Source organism: Ochotona princeps, chromosome 11 (genome assembly GCF_030435755.1).
Source record: "Ochotona princeps isolate mOchPri1 chromosome 11, mOchPri1.hap1, whole genome shotgun sequence".
Taxonomy (NCBI): Eukaryota; Metazoa; Chordata; class Mammalia; order Lagomorpha; family Ochotonidae; genus Ochotona; species Ochotona princeps.
The window spans coordinates 43,521,373-43,544,458 of record NC_080842.1 but is presented as its reverse complement, the minus strand read 5'-3'; the positions used below and the strand labels follow the sequence as shown (position 1 = coordinate 43,544,458).

The 23,086-nt window shown below is 38.5% G+C and overlaps 1 protein-coding gene across 10 annotated transcripts in view; it reads right to left on the bottom strand.

Annotated features, from left to right (window-relative positions):
* The window catches only part of FRYL (FRY like transcription coactivator), a 247,737-nt gene that overhangs the window by 100,921 nt on the left and 123,730 nt on the right, over window positions 1-23,086 (bottom strand). For all 10 annotated transcript variants that reach the window (XR_009246299.1, XM_058670127.1, XM_058670121.1 and 7 more), the window contains 5 exons: window positions 13,597-13,650; window positions 10,332-10,471; window positions 8,961-9,057; window positions 2,539-2,618; window positions 2,119-2,199 (listed from right to left, as the gene is read on the bottom strand). Coding sequence is in view for 9 of the 10 variants with exons in the window: in XM_058670127.1 (XP_058526110.1) it covers window positions 2,119-2,199; window positions 2,539-2,618; window positions 8,961-9,057; window positions 10,332-10,471; window positions 13,597-13,650 (452 nt within the window). In the remaining variant the exon portion in view is untranslated. The remainder of the gene's footprint in view (window positions 1-2,118; window positions 2,200-2,538; window positions 2,619-8,960; window positions 9,058-10,331; window positions 10,472-13,596; window positions 13,651-23,086) is intronic.

Genomic DNA, 23,086 nt, shown 5'->3' with positions numbered 1-23,086 from the left:
TACTTCCAGGTTATTCAGGGAGGCTGTTGCTAACAGAATGATCTCATATGACGCACGCTTCCCAACAACCACTGACCACAAAGAGGGAAAAAGCAAACTACATACTTATGAAATGCAGATACCTCGTAAGAAGTAAGACACTTACCCAGTGCAATTTGAATATTGCAGAATATAGACAGTTTTCTATAACATTTCATTTAAAAATATTTACAAAGTAAATGAAAATCTTGTCATGGAAATAATATTGCATTGTCCAGGTCTGCAATATTATTTTCATTCCATGACTAAGCTTTTACCACCGGTGCCAGGATCCCATATGGGTGCTCGTTCCTGTCCTGGCTGCTCCACTTCCAATCCAGCTCCCTGCTTATGCACTGGGAAAGCAGTCAAAGATGACCCAAGTCCTTAGGCCCCTACACACCCAAGCGAGAGACCAGGAAGAGGCTCCTGATAGGTGTAGGCACCTGGCATTGGATCACCTGGGCTCTGGCCATTGCAGCCATTTGATGAGTGAACAAGCAATTGGAAGATCTTTCTTTGTCATTTCTCTCTGTAAACCTGCCTTTGCAATAAAATTTATCTTTAAAAAATAATACTGGAATTCAAGGGCTTTTCCCTCTTTATTAAATTTCTTATATGAAAATTATTAGTCACCACAAAGAAAGCATACTTCCAATCTAGCTCCCTGCTAATGCATCTGGGAAAGCAGTAGCAGATGATCCAAGGACTGGGCCCCTGCCACCCAAGTGGGAGATCTGAACGGAGTTCCAGACTCCAGGCTTCAGCCTGGCCCAGCCCTGGCTGTTATGGCCATCTGGAGAACGAATCAGCAGATGGAAGATCTTATACTCTCTCTTGCTCTGTGTCTTCCAAATACATAATAAAAACCTTTTACAAAGGAAAGAAAACAGACAAGATTCAAATATACGCCAGTGTCCAACTCCCCTTGTCCTTTCTCAGTCTCACTCTATCACTCACTGCCATCCTGCCCATCTGTACTTAAAGTGGCCATGATGTACTACTCCCCTGGATCCACCTCCTTGACATATTCCTTGGAATTTCTGACCTATATTCCTGAGGCAGAAATTCATTTTTGCTGAAAATTAAAATTTCATTATCATACCATAAGAAGAAAGATATCATTGCTTTTATCTATGTTTTTGTGTAAATATTTCCAGGTTAGGGATTAATTATTGACTACACAGAAATGAGATTACTATTGTCTATGTCTTTCATTCAAAAAACTAAAGCTATGTTCTAGGCTCTTTAGCATTGGTTATATAAGACTCCTTAGTGTAGTACCAAGGCTAAAAAATATATATAATAAAGAAAAAGTATTATTTAATATTAAATAGCTAAACACCAAACATTAACAGTAACTGCGTTTGTTAGAATTCATAAAAATTGTTACATGATGACTTGAAGAACAAAGATTCCTTGTTTTTTTTTTTTTTTAAAAGATTTATTTACTTTTATTGGGAAGTCAGATTTACAGGGAGAAGGAGAGACAGAGAGGAAAGATTCTCTGTCTGTTGGTTCAGTAACCCCAAGTGGCTGCAAGTGGCCTAGCCAGGAGCCAGGAGCTTCCTCCAGGTCTGCCACGCAGGTGCAGGGTGCAAAGGCATTGGGCTGTCCTCTACTTCTTTTCCAAGCCACAAACAGGAAGCTGGATGGAAGTGGAGCAGCAGGGATTAGAATTGATGCCCATATAGGATCCTGGCTTAACCTACCACACCAGGGCAACGACGCAAGGAAGATATTTTATTGCAAACATAGAAATACAAGCACTTAACTGGAAAGCAGAAATAACAGTTATTAGCTTTACAAAGAGTTAAAAAAAAAAGATTCAAAAATACTTCTTGTGGAAGTGCTAAAAATAGGGAATAAGATAATGACTATTTTTGATCATTTCTAGCTGCTTTGATTCAGAAATTTATGTAGAATCCCAAATGAAAACAAGCTATGAAACTGAGGATGTGTGTTAGGTGCCCCTAAGGAAGGCAGAACACCTCACAATAATGCCCGGATGAAATTGGTGGATATAAAACTATCAGTATTGTAACAGTTAGTAACAAAGCATTCTTTAAGAAATGCAAATGAATGATTCATAAAACTTACTTGGATTGGGCAAGAACCCCAATCACCTCTGCATATAAATCTGCAATAATATGCACATTCCCAGTGTTGGTTCCTGAATATCTACAAGAGAACAAACATTTCATTACATTTTTCTACAAATTCATTCTTACTGAACTTGAAAATTCCTTCATCAGAGTGTTATATAATTTTCTCTAAATACACATTTAGAGAATAAAAACATACACATATTTCACATTTTCTTTTATCTCTAGATTTTAATCTGCCATGAAATTGAACCTTCTGGCTTTTAAAAATCCAACTGACAGTGTCAAAAGACACTTTCACAAAATCTTTCTTACAAGCTTTGTGTGTGGATTCAATAAAAGTATGATCAAGAACTTCAATTAAACACCAATTATACTTGTTTTGGAACGCAGAGAAAAACAACAATCCACTTACCCTTCCTTGTGTTTAAAGTGCTTAAAAGCTAAGTTCAGAACTTCATGAACTAAGGGATCAGGTACAGGATGAACGGGAATCTGTAATTAAAAGTATCAACAGAGAGTTAAAAAGGTCCTGATGAGCCTTTTATGAGCATTCTCAGTACTTCAACTTGTTGACCAATTTCTAATTTTCATGATATAACCTATTACTAATCTGTCCACCTTTCCTTTTTCTGAGGATCTCATTGCTCTCCCCAAGAATCTGGTTATTCATCGAATTTAATCAACTCTCCATCTGATGGTTTAGGAACCTTTTTACATCAAAATGGACTCTTCGAAGCACCCTCATGTAGTCGGCTATACAGAAATCAAATACAGTGTGTCTCAAGCTAATATTATGATGCATTCAATCCTGAAGGCCAGGGGTCCTTTTCAAAACAAACACCTTCACTGGCGATTCTTAATGAAATAGCCTATGCAACACTTTTATCAAAAAGATCAAATTATAATATAGATACTAAATAAAACCAAGAAAGCTATAAGGTAGATTGAAGGAGAACCAGGGAACTGAAATTACTCAGAGATGACAAGAACAGCTCCAAAGGATCAGATATGCAGCAATGCTTTACTGGATAACTTTTCTTTATGGCATCAGCGGTATGGTCCAAGCCAGGAAAACCGAATATAGCATGGCCAGAGTATTTCTTTATAGTACACCAAGCTATTCAATTACTTAGAAGCAAACTACAATCAAACCTTTACACAATAAGTAAAAACATTTTCTTCATTATAAAAGCATGGGAAGACTAGAGACTTGGAACCAAAGATTCTCTTTTTACAAGCTATGTCAACCTGAGTACTTTTCTGCTTTCTCAAAAATGTACATCACAGATTAAGGGCCTATCATGGGCCCCGAGAGAAGGCAAGTCCCAGTATATTATGACGACAGGTTGAGTCTTGCCTTCTAATCCATTCTATCTTTCTCTAAAAGGAGCCCACCAAAATTTTTACCTCCTGAAAAGCAGGGCAGCTAAAGCACCTAGAGTTTGAGGCAGAGATTTAAAGAAAGCAAAGTCAAGTGAGAAAAATGAGGAAACCAAATTCCAGCAAACCAGAAGATAGATAGATAACCTTTGTATTTGCCTTGGATGATTGTCCTGCATTTGAGCCAAATAAAACAGGCCCTAAGGTAATGAGAAAATCGAAGTGCTGAAGTCATCTATCTCATTGATATCTAAAACAAGGCAGACATTTGCCACTAGGTGATGCCAGACTTCAGCCATGAATAAGAGAGAGGGATTTGGGGCCTGGTGTGATGGCTCAATGACTGAATCTTCACTTTGCAAGCCGAGATCATATGGGTACTGGTCATGTTCTGGCTGCTCCCCTTCTCTGCCAGCTCCCTGCTTATAACCTGTGAAAGCAGTAGAGAATGGCCCAAAAGCCTTGGGACACTGCACTCATGTAGGAGCTGGCTTCAGATCAGCTCAGTTCTGGGTGTTGTGGCCATTTGGGGAGTGAACAGCAATGGAAGATCTGTCTCTCCTTCTCTCTGTAAATCTGATCTGCCTTTCCAATAAATACAAATGACTCTTAAACTAATAAATAAATCAAAGACAGAGGGATTTGGATCCAGCAGTTTGACTCCCAGAACTTACTAACTAAACAGGCAGGTTAGCCTCAGATGCTTCTGTGATCTTAAAGTAATGTGAAATGGTGTTTTAACTGGCTGGACCTTCTGCACCTCACTTGCCAGGCTGTGGTTTTACCACAATAATTCCCACAAGAGAGGTTCTGTTTGTTCTAGGACAAAGAAATGAAACACAAGGTGTCTTTAAGTCTTGATTTCTCTGCAAGTCTTTCTTTGCTCAAGTTGGGTTTGAAGACTAACACAGACACGTGCACAAACACGTGGTTGTGCTGCCCGCTCTTTCTTCTTGCCCTACTCCGACCACTATCAACACTTTCCACATATCACTGTGCTAGGAAATAGCTATGCGTTTCTATACACATTATTTATAACAGCCTCACAAGGTAAATGACTTATTCTCTGCTTTACAGACACAGGAACTGAAGTTCAGACGTTAATAACTACTTATAATACTTGTTCTCCAGCTTCTAAGTGAAAATGCATTTAATAAATGAAACAACTGAGTACAGAAAGCTTTCGATCTTATAGCTAGAAACAGTGAAATAACAACTGAGATGGATATATATTGGACATATAATTTTTAGAAGAAAAAAATGAACAAAATCTATAACTGTCGTGTGAAGAGTAACCATTATAAGAATGCACAGACATCCTAGAAGTTCTGTCGCTTCATTTTATACACAAAAGATACCTTTTCAAGCTCAATTTTAAAAAAAAGAAAAGGTAGGGGAGGAGAGAATCTAGTTTTAATTCAAAGCAAAAGAGTTCCAGTTCCATGGAGTAATATTTCCATTTCTAGCAGAAGGATATTTAAATCTTAAACTTCAGTGTGATTTTAGCAGCAGCTCTAATTTTTCCTGAACATTCAAGGAAGGTGTATCCTTTCACTAAAGAATATCCAAATCCAAGGCCAGAGCCAGTGTTTTGGCAGATCAGGTTAATGCCATATCCAGCAGCCCATATTGGCACTCTGCTTTTCCTCTCAGCTTCCTGGTAACAGGCTTGGATCCCTACCATGCAAGTGGAAGACCAGGATAAAATCTTTGGCTCCTGGGCTAGAGCTGGCCTAGCCCTGCCTGTTATAGCTGTTGGGGAGTGAAAAAGATGAAAGATCTTTTGGTCTGCCTGTCTTCTTCTGTGTCTGTCTCCCTCTTTTTCTATCACTGTGCCTTTGAAATAAATGGTTACAGAAAAATACTCATGATTACTTCAAGGTTACTCCTGTCACCATCTTCCAAAATGTAATGCTTTTATCACATTAGAAAAGTACAGACCCATTAGTGTTCCTAGCCCTTGCCTACACTCTTAAATATTTCTACTTACCATGTGTTGAAGTCTTTATTTAAGTAGAGGATTACACTTGTGCTGAGACAAGGTTCATTCATTAGCTAAATGATCAAGTCTCCACATAAGGGAGAGATTTTGCACATAAGCAGAAATAGAAAATATCCCATGGTGTGAACCTTCAAATCACCCATGTTAAATCAGAAAAGGCTAAAGATCCATTCTATACACCAACAAGATATCCCCACTTAAATTAAGCCAAGAGCTTGAAATGTCTCACAACTAGATTTTCCAATATCCTCGTTTGTTCAATGAATGGAGGAATAAAATCCAATATAAAAGTGAAAATTACTTTCTATTTCCTGAATCTTCTATTTGCTGTTTGAACATGCTTTAATCACGGATTTTAAAAGTCTTTGGCATTAGCATAGCTGGCCACTAGTACAATCTGACTTCCCCCCGCTCCAAAAATTAAACTTCTATCATCTTGAGTTAATTTGGTCCCATAATGACTCACGCTACTTAATCTCATTTTGTTTACATTAACTAATAATTGTCTGCAACTTTTTATGATTAAAACTGTAAAATACTATAAAATACTAGCTATTTCATCTCATTTCATTTCACTGACTCACCAATAAAAATAAACTTGTTTTTACTATTCAATGGAGAAAGACAGGAGTAAAAAAAATATCTAGCTTAATAATCCTCAGTATTTGTAAAGTGAAAGAAAAAGCCTTGACCGGGCACTTTCCATTCAGCAGGCATTACCATATTTAATGCTAATTCTACAAAAATGATTAGTGGATAGTAACTTGCCCAAAGTTACTCAGCAAGCAAGCGAGACAGCTGGGATATTATCTGCTGGGTCCATCTTCAGCATTTACTCTAATGATCAGTTGGCACAAAGTATGCAGAGTTCTTCACACACAGGAGTTCTAAGCCCATGTGATGATTACCGAGGACAGAACAAGCTATCCAAGGAATAAATGAGCTATATGATTCCAAGGACTAACTACAAAGAATATTTACTGCTCCTCAACACTGAAGCAATTATGCATCAACATGTCAATACTGTTGGATATGTCTAACTCGCCAAAATACAACTGATTTTAATATAGGTGTATCACAGAGGACAAAATTAAGGACCCATTAAATTCAAGACATATTGCATTGATTATCCCCTGGATCTATTAAATGCTGCGTCATTTTGACAGAAGAAAATTGGCTTAGTTTATCAAAGTACTTCAGAAAGGGTTATTGATTTTTACTACATCTTCTGCAGTTTTATTAGTTTTGGAAAAGTTGAAAAGACATGCCTGTTACTAGTGGGGAAAGTCCCTATACTTTACCTATGTAAAACACTATCTATCTATGTTCCAATGATACATTTTTTTTCTTTGACAAGTGCTTCTGAATCAAGGGATGAGGCTGACAATAAAGAGGTGAGGGTGAAGGCAAAGTGCATGAGTTGGAACAGAACAGTGAAAGAATCAAAGACAAAGAGTAACCAACAGAGCCAGCATATTTCTTTTCCACACTTTTAGGCCATGTGAACCATAAGTCAGAAATGATTTTATGCAGCAAATATGAGCAATGAGCCCAATTTTAAAGATATGTAAGTTCATAGATCACAATTTAGAAAAGAGCAGAAGAGCAATCTGGATTATTTAAAAACAAGCAGAGGAAGAAGACAAGAGAGGGAACATGATTACTGAGAGGAAAGAGAAAATAGAAAGAGGAAAAAAGGGAAAATCTCCGCAGGCCAGCAGTACTGGAGGCAACATGTAGATAAGAGGGACCACTAGGGGGTGAGCCTGGAACCTGATTACGGAGGGCTCTGAAGACCAGTGGGGGCAGTGTGCACACTTCCCACCATAAAGAAGTAACCCTGGCCTTTTATCTAAGCAAAGAAATGAAAACAATGGCCACCAAAGCACTCAACACAACCTATGCTGAACACATTTAGAAGCTAGGGACCAAGTAAAAGTCCATGCAGGGTTTAGAGCCATTTCTGGTCCTCAGCTCCTGCTACCTTACTTAGTATGACTTGTAACTCTTAGCACCTAAGCTAACCTGAGAGATCACAAAAATCATTATGGTTTATTTGCACAAATCTCAGAGGAAATGTCTTTGCTGCCTCTATTAAAGCCTTTCTGAAGGGTACAAATTACAGTGACTTTACCTTTGGTCAACTCATTTATCTACCATGCATAGTAGAAGTTATTTTTTCACTTACATTGTAAAAAACAAAAGTGAGACACAACTACATAAAATTATGTTATGCTAATTATTTAAAAATAAATTATAAATTATATAGCTGATATTGGCTGTTTCCTATCTGTTCCATTCCACATAATAAAAACAATATTATACAAACATGTTATATACAAAATGTGATTTTTGCTAATGTCTCCTAGCTTCTTTCAAAATGATATCATGTTCACTGAAATTATGTGGCTTATTCTTGAATGGTATGTAACCTTTAGAAGACTACAAACTTAGGGGGCCCAGCGGCGTGGCCTAGCAGCTAAAGTCCTCGCCTTGAACGCCCCGGGATCCCATATGGGCACCGGTTCTAATCCCGGCAGCTCCACTTCCCATCCAGCTCCCTGCTTGTGGCCTGGGAAAGCAGTCGAGGACGGCCCAAAGCTTTGGGACCCTGCACCCATGTGGGAGACCTGGAAGAGGTTCCTGGTTCCCAGCTTCGGATTGGCGCACACCGGCCCGTTGCGGCTCACTTGGGGAGTGAATCATCGGATGGAAGATCTTCCTCTCTGTCTCTCCTCCTCTCTGTATATCCGGCTTTCCAATAATAATAAAATCTTAAAAAAAAAAAAAAAAAGAAGACTACAAACTTAAAGACAAACAACTTTCAAAGTTGGAACTGGTGTTTGTATGTAAACTTGTACTAATTTAGATTAGTAAAAACACACAATGAACCAGTGTACAAATTTCTGTCTGTCCTTTCTGTCCCATTCACATGAGCACAAGTCCTGGCACAACAGCAACACACAGTAGGCATTCTAATAGTCTATGGGTGGATAGACAAGCATAATCCATTATCTCACTTGTCTGAAAACTATTTGAACTTAGCAACTCAGTCTTACCCTAAACAAATCATCATTTCTTATCTATGATCACACAATTATGTTAGAAGGCAGACCAGAGGGCTTAGAAAATTAAATGGAAGTAAAAAAGAGTCTGAAATAGTTGAATGACAAGCAGAGCCCACTTAGTGGTCAAAGACTATAGTTAATGCAATTTCTATTCAGCTATAATTTGCTAACAAGATTTCCTATCTTGGATGTAAAAAGAATAGGGAGTGATGGAAAGGTACAGGGCAGGAGAGCCCCAGGCGACCGGAAGATGTGCATTTAATGAGAGGTCTAGTGGGCATGGGCCACCATTTCAGGCCCAACACAAGAGAGAAAACTGAAACATGAAGGCAGAGTAAGCAAAATGTGTGAAATACAGACGCGGCTGAAAAAAAAAAGACTTACCTGCTTTAGAACTTCAACTAAAACTAAACAGAAAATGAAATCTACCGCTAAGTCCCGCCTTTCAAGAAGATAATCTCTTTCACGTTGCTGTTCATCCCTGAAACAAGAACCCAAAAATTAGCACTGACTGCAAGTTTCCAAACAACCAGGGGTTAGAGGTTCATATTGCCTAATGTGTTCATGTTCTGTATGATGTGCAGTAGCAGCTGTACGAGATTTTTAATTAAGCCAATACTGCATGTTCACACACATATTTCACTATTCCATGTCAGCAACTAAACCTAAGCTAAAATAATTACTAAAGAGAAATGGGGATTATAAATTTCATCCTAAAAACTTAGCACTGCTATACACTTGATTATTGACTCTTTTTTTCATTAAGAACTGAAACATGGCACCGGTGTTGTGGCAAAGCATGTTAAGCAGTGTCAACACTCCATATGTGTGCCAACTGGAGTCCGGGCTGCTCTACTTCTGACTCAGCTTCCTGATAATGTGCCAAGGAAGGCCCAAGTGCTTGGGTCGCTGTATCCATGTTGGAGATCCAGAAGTTCCAAGCTCCTGGCTTCAGCTCTTCCAGTCCCAGGCGCAGTGGCCATTTGGGGAGTGAACCAGTGGATGGAAGATACTTCTCTCTCTCTCTCTCTCTCTCTCTCTCTCTCTCGGCCTTTCAAATAAATGCTCAAAAAAAAAAAAAAAAAAAAAAAAAAACCAGAAAACTGAAACAAGAGGTGTGAACTGTGGCACAGTTAAGCAGCCAACCGGGATGCCTACATGACAAATCAGAGTGCCTTGGATCTGGTCCTTACTCTTACTCAGCTGTTTTTAAGATTTATTTATTATTCATTTCAAAGTCACAGTTATACAGACAGAGGGCTGCATCCTCTTCTACTTTTGAACTCACTTCCTTTGAATGCACATGCTGAGAGGCAGTAGACGCTGCTCAAGTTACTGAGTCTCTGCCAGCCAGGAGGGAGGCCAGCATGGGACTCTGGGATTCTGGCTTCCACCTGGCTCAGTCCTGGCTGCTGTGTGCATTACAGGAGTTAACTGTAGATAAAAACTCTGTGTATTTGAAATACATGAAGATGAACATGTGAGCACTTAAAAGTGAATTGAAATAAAAATAGCAACTTTTATAGATGAAAATAAAGTACAACGTAGCTTTAAAATAAAGTTGCACCTACAGAAGTCCCACACTAAACTAAGTGCAATGACCAGACCGAACACAGTGGATGTTCTGAGGACTGCCAAGGCCTCCCTGGGAAAAGGAAACCAAATAATCATCATCTTCAGCTGAAGATTCACCTGCCTCTCCTTTGTTGGAAGTGTTTGGATCCCAGGCAGAAGAAGGGAAAATAAGCTGCTCACCCCTTAGACTTTGTGCTCGACCGAGGCCTGTACTCATACGATTCGTCTTCAGTTCCATTTTGGCGTCTGTACCAGTCAAACAAGGTGCGGAGCAAGGAAGGGAGGCAGTGCTCTGCTACTGAGCTCATGGAGCTTATCAACTGAGAACACAAGACACAAGCAGAGAATAAGTCACATCAGACGCCAGGCTCCTACCTCTATCAGTGATCACTGAGACATGAAGAAACATAGGACCTCACATGCAGCAAACGTGTTTAAAAATTAAAACAGCAACCGTGGGCTTGGTCAAGCAATAAAGTCACCCTGACTAAGCTTTGCATACAATCAAAACATTCTAATCTAATCCATTTAGCTCAGTGTTTCTTCCAACTCCACATCCACTCACACACATAAAATCCACTTCAATAACATTTTTGATTGTGAACAGATACCTTGGGGAGAGCTGTTAGGGAACAAGGAGAAAAACAAGTCTGCTCCCTGGCTTGGTGAGGTCCTCAGTGCACAGGAGCATCAGTGGCTCTCAAATGTTACCATCACATAGAATGAAGGAGTATGGAAACAAACGTGACCGCACTGTGTCCCAAGCACTGCTGCCTTTCATAAATCAGAAAAGGACCCCTTGAATATTTTTCTTGATATCTCTGATTTTTAGAACCCCAAATTGAAATGCTGTGGGAACAAACTTGTGCATAACTAGTTCAGATCATGGGTAGTATATGTTATACCTACTTTAATTGGTGCATTGAGTTAGCAAAATCTGCTTTACTGTAAATTACTATGACATAGAAGAGTCATAATTACTCTGATATCTACAAATTATTGTTAGAAATATGATACAAAGAAGCTGCCATGTTTTAGAATGGACAGCATAAAGAGAAGTATAGTGTCATGAACAGCCAATATTAACACTGAGGAGTCTTTGAAATTATTGGAATTCTAGGTCAACATTGCAGATTCTTTGATGAATGAGCCCTGCGTGGCCAGATGAGCCTCCATTACTAGCCCTTATTGTCTTCTTCATCACCAGGTTCCTAAGAAAGAATTTCTTTTTTTAAAAGATTTATTTTATTTTTATTACAAAGTCAGATATACAGAGAGGAGGAGAGACAGAGAGGAAGTGGAGCTGCCGGGATTAGAACCAGCGACCATATGGGATCTTGGCACATTCAAGGCGAGGACCTTAGCCACTAGGCCACCCCACCGGGCCCAAGAAAGAATCTCTTTGCAAGAATTTTATACATGACTCAACACATTGCTTATAAAATCATACTTTTAAATCATCATATAATCAAATATGCCTCACTTTTTTAACTTATTTGGAAAACTATAGGTTACAGGAATAGCCCTGGTATCCCCTTGAATTCCTTAATGATATGAAGAAAGAGCCAGTTAATGAAGATTAAACTGGTTATCTCTGGAAATCAAACATTTAATATTCCTGATAATTCACATTATACATATAAGTTCAAACTGTTTTTCATCTAGGAAATAACAAATAATGAGACAGTTAATTTGATTCATGGGCTATTCTCTTTTTCATTACTTTTGCCCTCTCTTAATCATCCTTCTATCATAAAATGCCATAATTTGACAAGGAAATAGTTTCTAATACAGATAATTGAAATGAAAAACAAAATTATAATTTTATGTAGTCATGTTTTAAAAGAATCTATATTAATAATGAACAGTATCATTTAAAGGAAATCCCTTTTAATTTCTAAAGGAGGAAGAATAAACAGTATTTGTACTGTTTGTATCAATATGCACTAAACCAGTTTATACCACACATGACTTACTGTACTTGAGGTGGGGAGGAGGGAGCAGGAATCAAACTATGAGGCATGATCACTTTTGTTTTCTGACAATCATTTACATAAGAAGGCAAATGGAATTTTTTTCTAAGATGTTGTACAATTACATTTCAAATCCTGACTATACATTATGATTAGTGAGCAGACTCAGGATCTGCATAATCTAACTAACTTGTGCAGTGGCGTAAGAATTGAAAAGCACTGCATAAGGCAATCTCATTATTGTACCAGAGGCCTTCCTTTGTATGATGTCTTGGCTCAGTGGCTGTTTACAAAGCATATCCATCAGATCACCCAGACAGCTGCTGTAACCACAGATGCCAAAACTCCACCCTGGGTGATTCTGAGTCTGCAGTGCGACCAGGAACAGAGCATTCCGTGTTAAGCTGCCACCAAACAATTCTTTACCAGTCTTCTTTATCCCATCAACTCACTTCATAGGAACAATGATTTCTACTTCTTCCATACATAATTGTGACTGAAGTGATCCAGAAACAGGTGACAACTGCTATGGACAACTGCTATGCAATACGATTTGAGTATATCATGCAAGGATTTGTATTCTGGAGGTTTGGTCCCCAAAGTGGTAGCAGCTTTTAAAAAATACAATGTAGTGGGAGGTGGTTTGGTCACGGAGTATGAAAGGAAGTGCTGCTAATGTTGCAGAATGAGTCGGTTATCATAAAAGAGCAAGCCCCTCATTCTCTCTCACCATGTGATTTCTTCCACATGTGCTCTTGCCATTGTGATAGCCCCCAATCATGAAGCCCTTACCAGGCAGAAGCCAAAGCCATACTCTTGGACCTTTGGAACTAAATAAGCACATACTCCTCCTTTTTTTAAAAAGAAATTATTCAGTTCCAAGTATTTTATTATAGCAACAGAAATTACACTAACACAGTAACAGAAACCTAATCTGAACTACTAGTTTTACTGAAATAATCAATATGTAATAATTACGGTAGAATGTGACTTGATCTAACATTTAATCTCGTTAAGAGGTAGAATTTACATTAGAGGCATGTAACATGAAAGTTTAGATCCTGATGTTCTACGTAAGCACAACTTCTTAGACCCCAACAGGAAAGGTAAATATTATAAAGTAAAATGTCATTATGTGAAAGTTTGAAGGAATTGGTACACAAAAAAACAATCTGGGAAGTTTAGTTGGAAACAGTCACATTAAAGAGAAATATTTCAAATCACATTAGACATCAGCAATAAAAAGTATAAAGTTTTAAAATGCTAAATGAATCAAAATCAGTAAAATTCATAGTTCATCTGATGACCTGTTAAACAAAAGCTTATCAATTCCAGAATGAATCTGTGCTATAAGGACATATAAGATCACTAAACAAAATAAAGGAATTACTTAATATTTGCTATATTTGGACCAAACTATTAGGATGTACGTTTTCCTTCCAGGAAAAATTATTCCCCCATAACTGACATACCTGGTCAAACTGAAGATCTTCGCCCCTCTGAAGAGATCTGGATAACAACTTCTCCTGAAGTAAAAATAAAGCAGAGGTAGAAATGTTAAGAAATCTTTCATTCGGTAAACAACTGGTGAGTGGGTTTCATTTTTGCTTTCATTGTAATTAGGTGGATTTGAAGCAAGTTAAGCCTCCTCCTTGCCTAGGGTCAGATGAGTGAGAGCCTTCCACACCCCACCCTCCCAATGCTTGCAAGCTAAAATATAGGAAAATTTATACTATAGAGAAGCAGGTTAGGTAGTTAAAAATATTATGTTTATTTCCTAAGGGAAAATGTTATGATATTTGTATCCCCAAAATGAGTTATATGTGTCAACGTACCGCCAAGATGGCTTTTCAAGGAATGGGCAATGCAGAGTAGTGAGTAAAGCTGATGTCTGCCAGCAGTGTCCAAACTGTTTGGGCACCAGTTCAAGCCTCAGTTGCTCTGCTCCTGATCCAGCTACCTGCTAGTGCACCTGGGAAGGCACTGAAAGGTGGCCAACTTTGCTGGGCCCTGCACCCACATTGGAATCCCAGAAGATGACGGTGGCACTCCTGGCTGAAGTCTAGCCCAGCAGAAGCAGCTGTAACCATTTATGGAGCGAAGCAGCAAACAAAGGATCTCTCTGTTTCTCCCTCTCTTCATAACTAGTTTTTTCTTCTTCTGTCCTGTCTTGCTTCATTTCCACTGTGTACAACAGTTATACTCTAGGCCCAGATTTTTCAGAAGCCGATCCTTTGTAAGAGTTGAAGATATATAGATGAACTAAGCAACAGAGCCCTGCCTCCACTGAGCTTACAGGAGAGACAGACATTAAGCATTAAGACCCGTGATGTTACTTTTTAGTGTCAACATGACAGGACTAAGGGATCCTCAACTGGCTGACTGCTACATTTGTGTGTGTGCTGGGGTATTCTAGAAGTGATTGGCATCTGAATTAGTGTTATGCGTAAGGATGATTTGACCTAACTCAGGTGGGTGGGCACCCTTTAACTGGTTAAAGGCCTGGGTAAAACAAATACGAATAGGGAAGGGTGAATTCTCTTTTTCTCCTAGAGCAAGGACATCTTTCTTCTGTTCCAGGTTCTCTGCCCTTCATGCTCTGAGACTTGTAATAACGATATTCTAGGTTCTCATTCCATCAGCCCTGACCTGAGTGTTAACACCACTGGTCTCTCTGATTGTGAGGCCTTTGGATTTGGACACAGCCATGCAACCTGCCTCCCTCATTCCCTAGCCTGCAGACAGCCTATTGTGGGACTGCTGAGTCTCCATAATTATGTCAGCCAATCCTTTATAATCCACAATAAATTTCTCTGGTTCTTTATTTCACTGTTTTCTTTTCCCCCTCTGTACATACACCCACACACTCACACACATTCTGTTTCTCCAGATAATTCTCATATATGCATTATTTAAGATTTACATTTTTTCATTGATTCAAACAAAACATCGTTTGGTGGGGGGATGTATATATACACACACATATGTGTACAGAGAGAGATGGTAGAACATTCACTATAAACAGAAAAAACGAGGTCCAATATTCATGTACAACAAGGTGGAATTTGCTTCCTATGTCAAGATATATCCTTAGACATTATATAGTCAATGAAGTAACAGGTGAAATTAAATTTATAAATAGAAAAATCCTCAACACATTAATTAGAGAATACATAGTGTGAACTTATGATAGTTTATAAATTAAACTATCTCTATATTACTATATTATTACTATATAATATAAAATTATACTATTGCTAGATATACTATATTATTACTATAACATTACTATATTATTCCATATATACTCTAGAGTATATATATACACACAGCAAATAATCAAGTATGATTATAAGTTGTTCGTGATTGGACCATCATTAGTTCATTCTTATTTTCTGAGTTTTCTACAAAGAACACTTATTACTTGTTCTTATTCCTTTATGACTTTTCTACAAAGAATGCAGATTACCTATTCTCAATCTTGAACTTAAGGGTCACTATTGGGATTTCTGTGGGACTGAGCAAATTTACTTAATTATAGAACATGGTACACAATAAGAATTATGACTACAGAACTGGAAAAAAAGTGCTTTTAAACTTTAAAACAACAATTTACCTAGACAAAAATCAGGAGGTATGGAGAAAGCAAGTTAATTGCTTCACTTTCAAATCTGTCAAAAAACTTCAATATATGTACATATCTATGAATGTATGTATGCTAATTGAAATATTAAGAACTATTCCCTCTAATGGAAAAATTTATCTAAAATTATATCATTTTAATTTTTTTTCTTGTTGTACTATTAATTCAAACAAAAGTGAATATGACTAATTTAACATAAAATAGCATGTATGGTTTTGTCAGTATATCTATTTACCTTGTTGGCTTCCCAACAAATAGTTATCTGACTTCCTGTATATATTCATGAGAATATGTCTGGGATTAGATTATGTTCAAAGATATGATGATGGGGCCCGGCACAATGGCCTAGTGGCTAAAGTCCTCGCCTTGAACGCCCCGGGATCCCATATGGGCACCGGTTCTAATCCCGGAAGCTCCACTTCCCATCCAGCTCCCTGCTTGTGGCCTGGGAAAGCAGTCAAGGATGGCCCAAAGCTTTGGGACCCTGCACCCGCGTGGGAGACCCGGAAGAGGTTCCAGGTTCCCGGCTTCGGATCGGCACGCACTGGCCCGTTGCGGCTCACTTGGGGAGTGAAACATCGGATGGAAGATCTTCCTCTCTGTCTCTCCTCTCTGTATATCTGGCTTTCCAATAATAATAAAATCTTAAAAAAAAAAAAAAAAGATATGATGATGGGTTCTTTGATTATGTACTTTAAATTGAATGGTTTTTTGTAGGATGAAAAACATTCTTCTATAAAATAAAGTGGATTTGGAAATATGTATATTTATGAAGTTATTCCAGCAAAGTCCTGATTTCTTTTATGACTTCTTTTCATGAAAATAAAATCACAAATGTATTTGCTAATGAAATTATAAAACATTCCCATCTGTCAGAGATTCATGTTTCTAAATAATTAAAATGGGTTCAGGGAAAACAGCGGAACCTGTGGCATTTTTCTTTCTTAACAGAGAGATGTTTGGCATATTCTTAGCACTAGGGCCTTCACAGCCTAAGCATACTTCAGCTAATTATTTTATAAACCAAATTTTGAGTTTCTAAAATGTACACATGCAACATAAACATGATTTTTTATTTATGTTCACTAAGCTAGATCCAAAAGTTAAGTGATACAGCAAGTCCAGTAGTTTCCAAAAGTGTCCAACAGTTTAAAAAGCAATCAGCTTCTAAAAGAATGTTACTCTCCCAATGTGAACAGATGAGGATGAGGGAGATGGAGGATGAGGGAGAGACAGAGAAAACAATTTTTCATCCCAACTATCTGGCTTATTGAGTTGCCTGATTCATTGTTTTAAGTCTAAAGCCCTTAGAAATATTTTGAAGATCACTAATCTAAGTAGGTTGTTACTTTGGTGCCATTTTTATGCAACACAATAACAGCCAGAAGAATAACCAACAGAAACATTTAGCCCGTGGCCTTGTATTTCACTGTTGTTACTTCTCAATGAACTCACACTTCCTCAAAGATTTCTGAAGGTCTGCCATCTATGCAGAGCTCTTCCTGAAGCAGGAAATGGGGATGGGTGACTTTTGACACCAGAGTGGAAATGATTTTTGAATGGCAAAAGAATGCTTATGCTATCATAAACACAAAGACTTGAAGGAAATTGCTGCATTAAACATAAATTGCTAATCCAGGATTTTATGACTTTATGTTGACCTCTCAGTTTAATTGTACTTGGCTGAAGAAGTCCTAATCTTTGCTCAAGCAGATTTTTTTTTAAAAAGCCATTAATCTACTTACAATGTAAGTAATGTAATCTACTTACAACCTATTATCAAAAACAGTAGCTAAAAAGAATACAAATTTTTTCTCTACAATCACAATACATGAATGCAAAGACTATGTACAAAACAGCAGTTTTTCATAGTAGTTCCAAATTAGGATGAGTCCAAAGCTAATTATCAATAGAAACTGGTAAAAAAAAAATTATGGTATTTCCATTTATTCAAATGATATTCAACTTTTAGAAAGGGTGAGACAAATAATATGGGCATACACTATTGTACATATCTAGAAAAAGATCCCTCTCCATTTGTGGTATTTTTTCTTTAAAATGTTAACTTTATTTATTTGGTTATTTCTTCTTTGAGAGAAAGACAGGACAGAGAGTGCTTCCCTTTTCTGTCCCGAGGCCCAAAAGCCTGCAACAGCCAGGACTGTGCTGGGCTGAGGCTGGGAGCTAAGAATTCCATCCAAGTCTCCCACAGGGTGGCAGAGACATCACCATTGCCTGGTTGGATTTGCAAATTAACAGACAGCTAGATTCAGCAGTGGAAACAGGATTCATTACAATAGAAGATACAGACTTCTGAACCACTAAGCCAAACACCTATGCCTCCACTTGTGTTTTATAAAAAGTAGTTACAAAGAAAAGCCCCTGTTTGGGACACCTACAGCCCAGGCTGAAATGCCCGGAATTGAGTCCCATCTCTGCATCTGATGGCCCAAGTAGTAGGGTTCTGCCATCCATGAACCTGGCTCTTGGCTTTGGCCCCTGGAAGCCCCAGTTGTTGCAGGCATCTGGGGAGTAAAGCAGTGGGTATGAGATCTGCCTATCCCTCTCTGTCATTCTGATGTTTCTCTTCTCTTTCTCCTCTCTCTCTCCTTCTGCCTCCGTCCCATCTTTCCCCCACTGGAATAAAGGACCTTCTAGGTCCCTTACTGCGTCTGGTATTTTGAATTATGGTGGCAAACTTATCCCAAAAAGAGGACTTGATTGTGCCTAAGAACTAACATTGATTATCATCATCTTGGTCAATAATGCAGAGATATTTTTAATTATATTATCTCTAGATCCATTTCACTGTTTATTATATTCACAGTAGTAAAGAAAGTTGGCACCAACCTGAAACTCATATTCCTTTATGTTTCTACTTGATTTTGCAACTAAAGTACATATTTAGAATGCCAATAGTAACATGTGACTTCCATGGAAAACAGAGTTTATTTAAAAGATTCTAACAGCATGATAATAATTACACTGACATATTTCAACAAAGTAACAAAGTTGGCAGGTTGAACACACAGCCAAAATTCTCTCCTAAATTGCTCCCTTCCTAAGACAACATTAAACAACTTCTAATGGGCTAAATCCAAAAGTTTGGGAAAGAAGCAATAAAAGTTTACTGAGTAAGCCCCCGTCTACCCTACCCTGTCTTTCTTAGGAAAAGGCAAAGTAGAGAGATATGCACTGGGCATACAAGAGTTGAAGATAGGGTCCAGTGCAGTAGCCTAGTGGATAAAGTCCTCGCCTTACATGTGCCAGCAACCCGTATGGGCACCAGTTTGTGTCCCGTCTCTTTACTTCCTTTCCAGCTCTCTGACTGTGGCCTGAAAAGCAGTAGAGGAATAGCCCAAAGCCTTAGGACCCTGCACCCGTGTGGGAGACTCAGAAGAAGTTCCTGGCTGCTGACATCTGATCAGCTCAGCTCCGGCCATTGCGGCCCTTGAGAGTGAACCAGTAGATGGAAGATCTTTCTCCTTCTCTCTCTTTCCTTCCCTCTGTAGATCTGCCTTTCCAATAAAAAGTAAATAAAGTCTCTAAAGAAAAAAAGAGTTGAAGATGAGGTATCATCCTGAAGACAGGGAAGTTGGTAAAAATCTGTAGACCAAGTATCAAAACCCCAGTTGTCTTGTTTCTAGCTCCTTAGAATGCCAGCAGCCAAAGCTGAACCTTCTCCACTCGGAGGTTTCAGGAACCTCCTCTAGGGACCCTGCTGAGCACACACCCCATTCGTGCAGAGCAATGTCCGACACTGATGATGACACACTGGAGGTGACAGGCAAAAAGGCTCTTCCATACACTCTAGGTTTCTAATCAGCAGTTTAATTCCTTAGATTTAAATATGATGTATTAAAATAAATATGTGAGGAGAAGACAAGGAAAATGCAGTCTGGAAGCAACAGATCCAAAAATATTTATTTCATACTGTGAAAAAAAATGATGTAAAGTTATAGAGTTAAAAGTTCTGGGCCCTGGGCCTGGCCTGAGAGCCTAGTAGCTGAAGTCCTCATCTTGCACAGGCCAGGATTCCGGCACCAGTTTGTGTCCCAGTTGCTTCACTTGCCATCCAGCCCCCTGCCTGTGGCCTGGGAAAGCAACAGAAGATGGCCCAAAGCCTTGGGACCCTGGTTAATGAGCTCAGGCCATTGCTGCCGCTAGGGAAGTGAACTACCAGATGGAAGATCTTTTTCTCCTTCTCTCCTTCTCTCTGTATATCTGTCCTTCCAATTACAACAAAAACAAACAAAACATGTGGGCCCAAACCAAAAACACAGGGTCTAAATCAGAAGGTCATTAGTAGGTGACTAATTTCTCTCTCTCTCTCTCTCTCTCTTTTCCTGACCTATCTTCTAGCCACTGGCAATGAAAGATTAATAAAGTTGCAGATGCCTGGGTCATTACCCAGGGTTGATCCATCTCTGCAAAGCAAGCCAGCCAAGGCATTGCATATAGTACTTTGCAAGCTGTATTTTAATCAAGGATTGTCCTTTTGACTCTTCCTTCTAAAATACAAATGAAATCACGGCAAAAAAAAAAAAAAAAGAATTTACACTTGGCTAATCTGAAAATTTTTTGCCCTCTTTAACCTTCTTTTGTTATGGTTTCTAATAGGAGAATGGAAATTGACCTATTTTAGTGGCAGATTAAATTAATTTAGGAGAAATTATGTTTCTGAACTCTGCCGTGACCTACTGTCTGACCACAGCCAGGTCAGCCTCCTTGCATTGAAACAATCCCTGGATGCTATTTCCTTAAAGTTACTCTAAAAGATTCCCAGTCAAGGACCCAGAGAGTCAGCCCGATGGCTGTTTATTCACAACAACAAAATAAAATGTGGGTTAGACTCCAAATACAGGAAATCGCAATAAAAGCACCGGAGGCTAAGATACCTTGTGGCAATGTTTGAGGCAATAGATGTTTCATTATGTTGACACTAAGGATTTTCAGTTCACTCAAAACTAGATATAAATGTAAACAAAGCTGCAAGATGGAGATCAGAAAAAACTATGTTGGCAGAAAGACATGTAAGAGATAAAGATATGTGAGAGAAAAAAATATGTAGAATGGGAAGAGGATTTAAGTTTTTTCTGGTGTGATAAGGAGAGTAGGCAGGGATGCCATGTCTCTTTCAGTGTGAGGATGGACAGAAACACCTGCGTGCTAACGGAATCATTGGCACAGTTAACAACAATTTTCAGACTCTCCTCATAGATTATATTGTACGGATATCTCTGCAACTACCTGGTAAATGAATACATACAATAACATAACTATTCTGAAAGCACTATTAGAAGTTCAGACTACAAGACTGACATCATGGTTTGTAGGACAGAAGGAACATGCCATCATAATGTTTAATCAGGCTGATTTCAATTTAAGGTAAAAACCTCCACCAAGTACCTGTTATCAGGGGTGCTGCTGCAGAGACAGAGAGGAGACATAAAGTAAGTCATGTCAGAGGACATCAACACAGACATCTGACCATGATACAGCATAATCACCATCTGCAGTATATGTAAACCATTATGGTGATGCAAAGATTCAGTTAACATGGGAATGATCTCCATGACAGAGAGAACAAATGGGAAGTTAAGAATGAGTGGAGCTTTAAATGCATTTTTGCACAGAGAGGATACTTTCCACATCATAGGATACATGGAGAGAGGAGGATGTTAATTCAAACACACACTTGAACCAGATTATGAGGAACTTGGGATCATCTATGAAGAACCTGAATTCACTCCTCCGCAATGTAATATAAGCAGGATTTTTTTCTCTTTACAGCATAAATGTGTTAATACTTGTGTTTAACATGAAGCAAAGTCTAGTGAGTGAGAGGAAAATGGAAAAGTGATTGTTTAGAAACTGCCACAAAGCTCTCTTGTGGCCCAGCTGAGCCTACAGGAGGGCGGTGACAACAGCAGTGGGAGCAAAAAGCCTGAGAAAGATGGAAGGAAACAAAACAGCACCTAACAGCCTCAGTAAAAATTAGGTAACTTCACCCATGTAACATTTGTATGCTGATAGAACCAAACCAAATGGTACTACTATGCGACATTTTATAAATCGAATAAAAATGATTTTAAATTAATTCTTACATTTGAGAGACACAGAGAGAGCGTGAACTCTCAACTGATTTACTCTCCAGATGCCAGCATTGGCCAGGGCAGAGCTGAATTCAAAGCTGGAAGCTGGGGATTCAATCCAGGTCTACGAGGTAGGTGCCAAGAATGCAATTACTGAACCACTGTCACTGCCTCCAGGGATTACGTCAACTAGAAGTCAGAGACACATGTTAAACCCAGAACTCTGACGTGGGATGGAGGCATCTTAACTGCTACAATAAATGCTCATTCTGGAAAAGTTCTTTCAAAATGTGCTGTACCAGTTGAAAATTACTGAAGCTAAGTGATGGGTCCTTAGTATTCTTTGTACAATAATGGTTATTTTTAATATGGTTTGAAAAACCTTTTCGTAAAATTTTAAGGTATTTTAAGTGATTCCTGTGATCATTAGACACAGGACATATGCAAATGATCAGACTGTACTCATGAATATGTACAGATACATGTTAATTACAAAACACATAAAATAAAATGGTTTCCTTTCTTCACATAAGCTATCTGAGTAGGCTAGTGTAGGACTTTACCATGTAATTTAGAGATCATGCAAAATGAAAATTAACATTTTGCAGAGTAAGCACATTTATGATTAAATCATTCACGTTTGCGAGCTTTTATGATCCTCATTTCTAAAATAGAACATTATTCACATTTTAAAATACACATACTAGCACAAAATCTATCATAATTGCCAAATGCAATAATGGAATTACTTAAACTGAATACTGTAATCTGCACAGTTTTAAAATATACATTTGGCTAACAATCATTTACCTCTTACAATGTATTAGATTTCAAGCATTATTTCAGAGATGCTTTTCTCAGACTGCTTTCCTGTACTTAATGATCAGAAAGAAATTTGCCTTCATAATAAGCAATTGCAAGTCTTACTTCACTGTGAAAATGAAACGCATACAACAATAACAACCCGTCTTTTATTTCCTTTAAATCATCACTTCTCTGAGCAAGGGGACAGGTCCCAAAGCCAGAAACTCTTCACTCTGTCACTCACTGGCTCGGAAACAAGCATCAATTTCTCAGAGTCTCAGATGGGCAGTGAGTACCTCTCCCTACTCCTGCTGTGTAGGGAACAAATGAGTTTCAGCTATTAGATCCTCTGCATTGTTTCTTTACTGTCACCTCCTTCTAACTTATACTGTGGCCCTGGAGGCATCACATTGCCATACC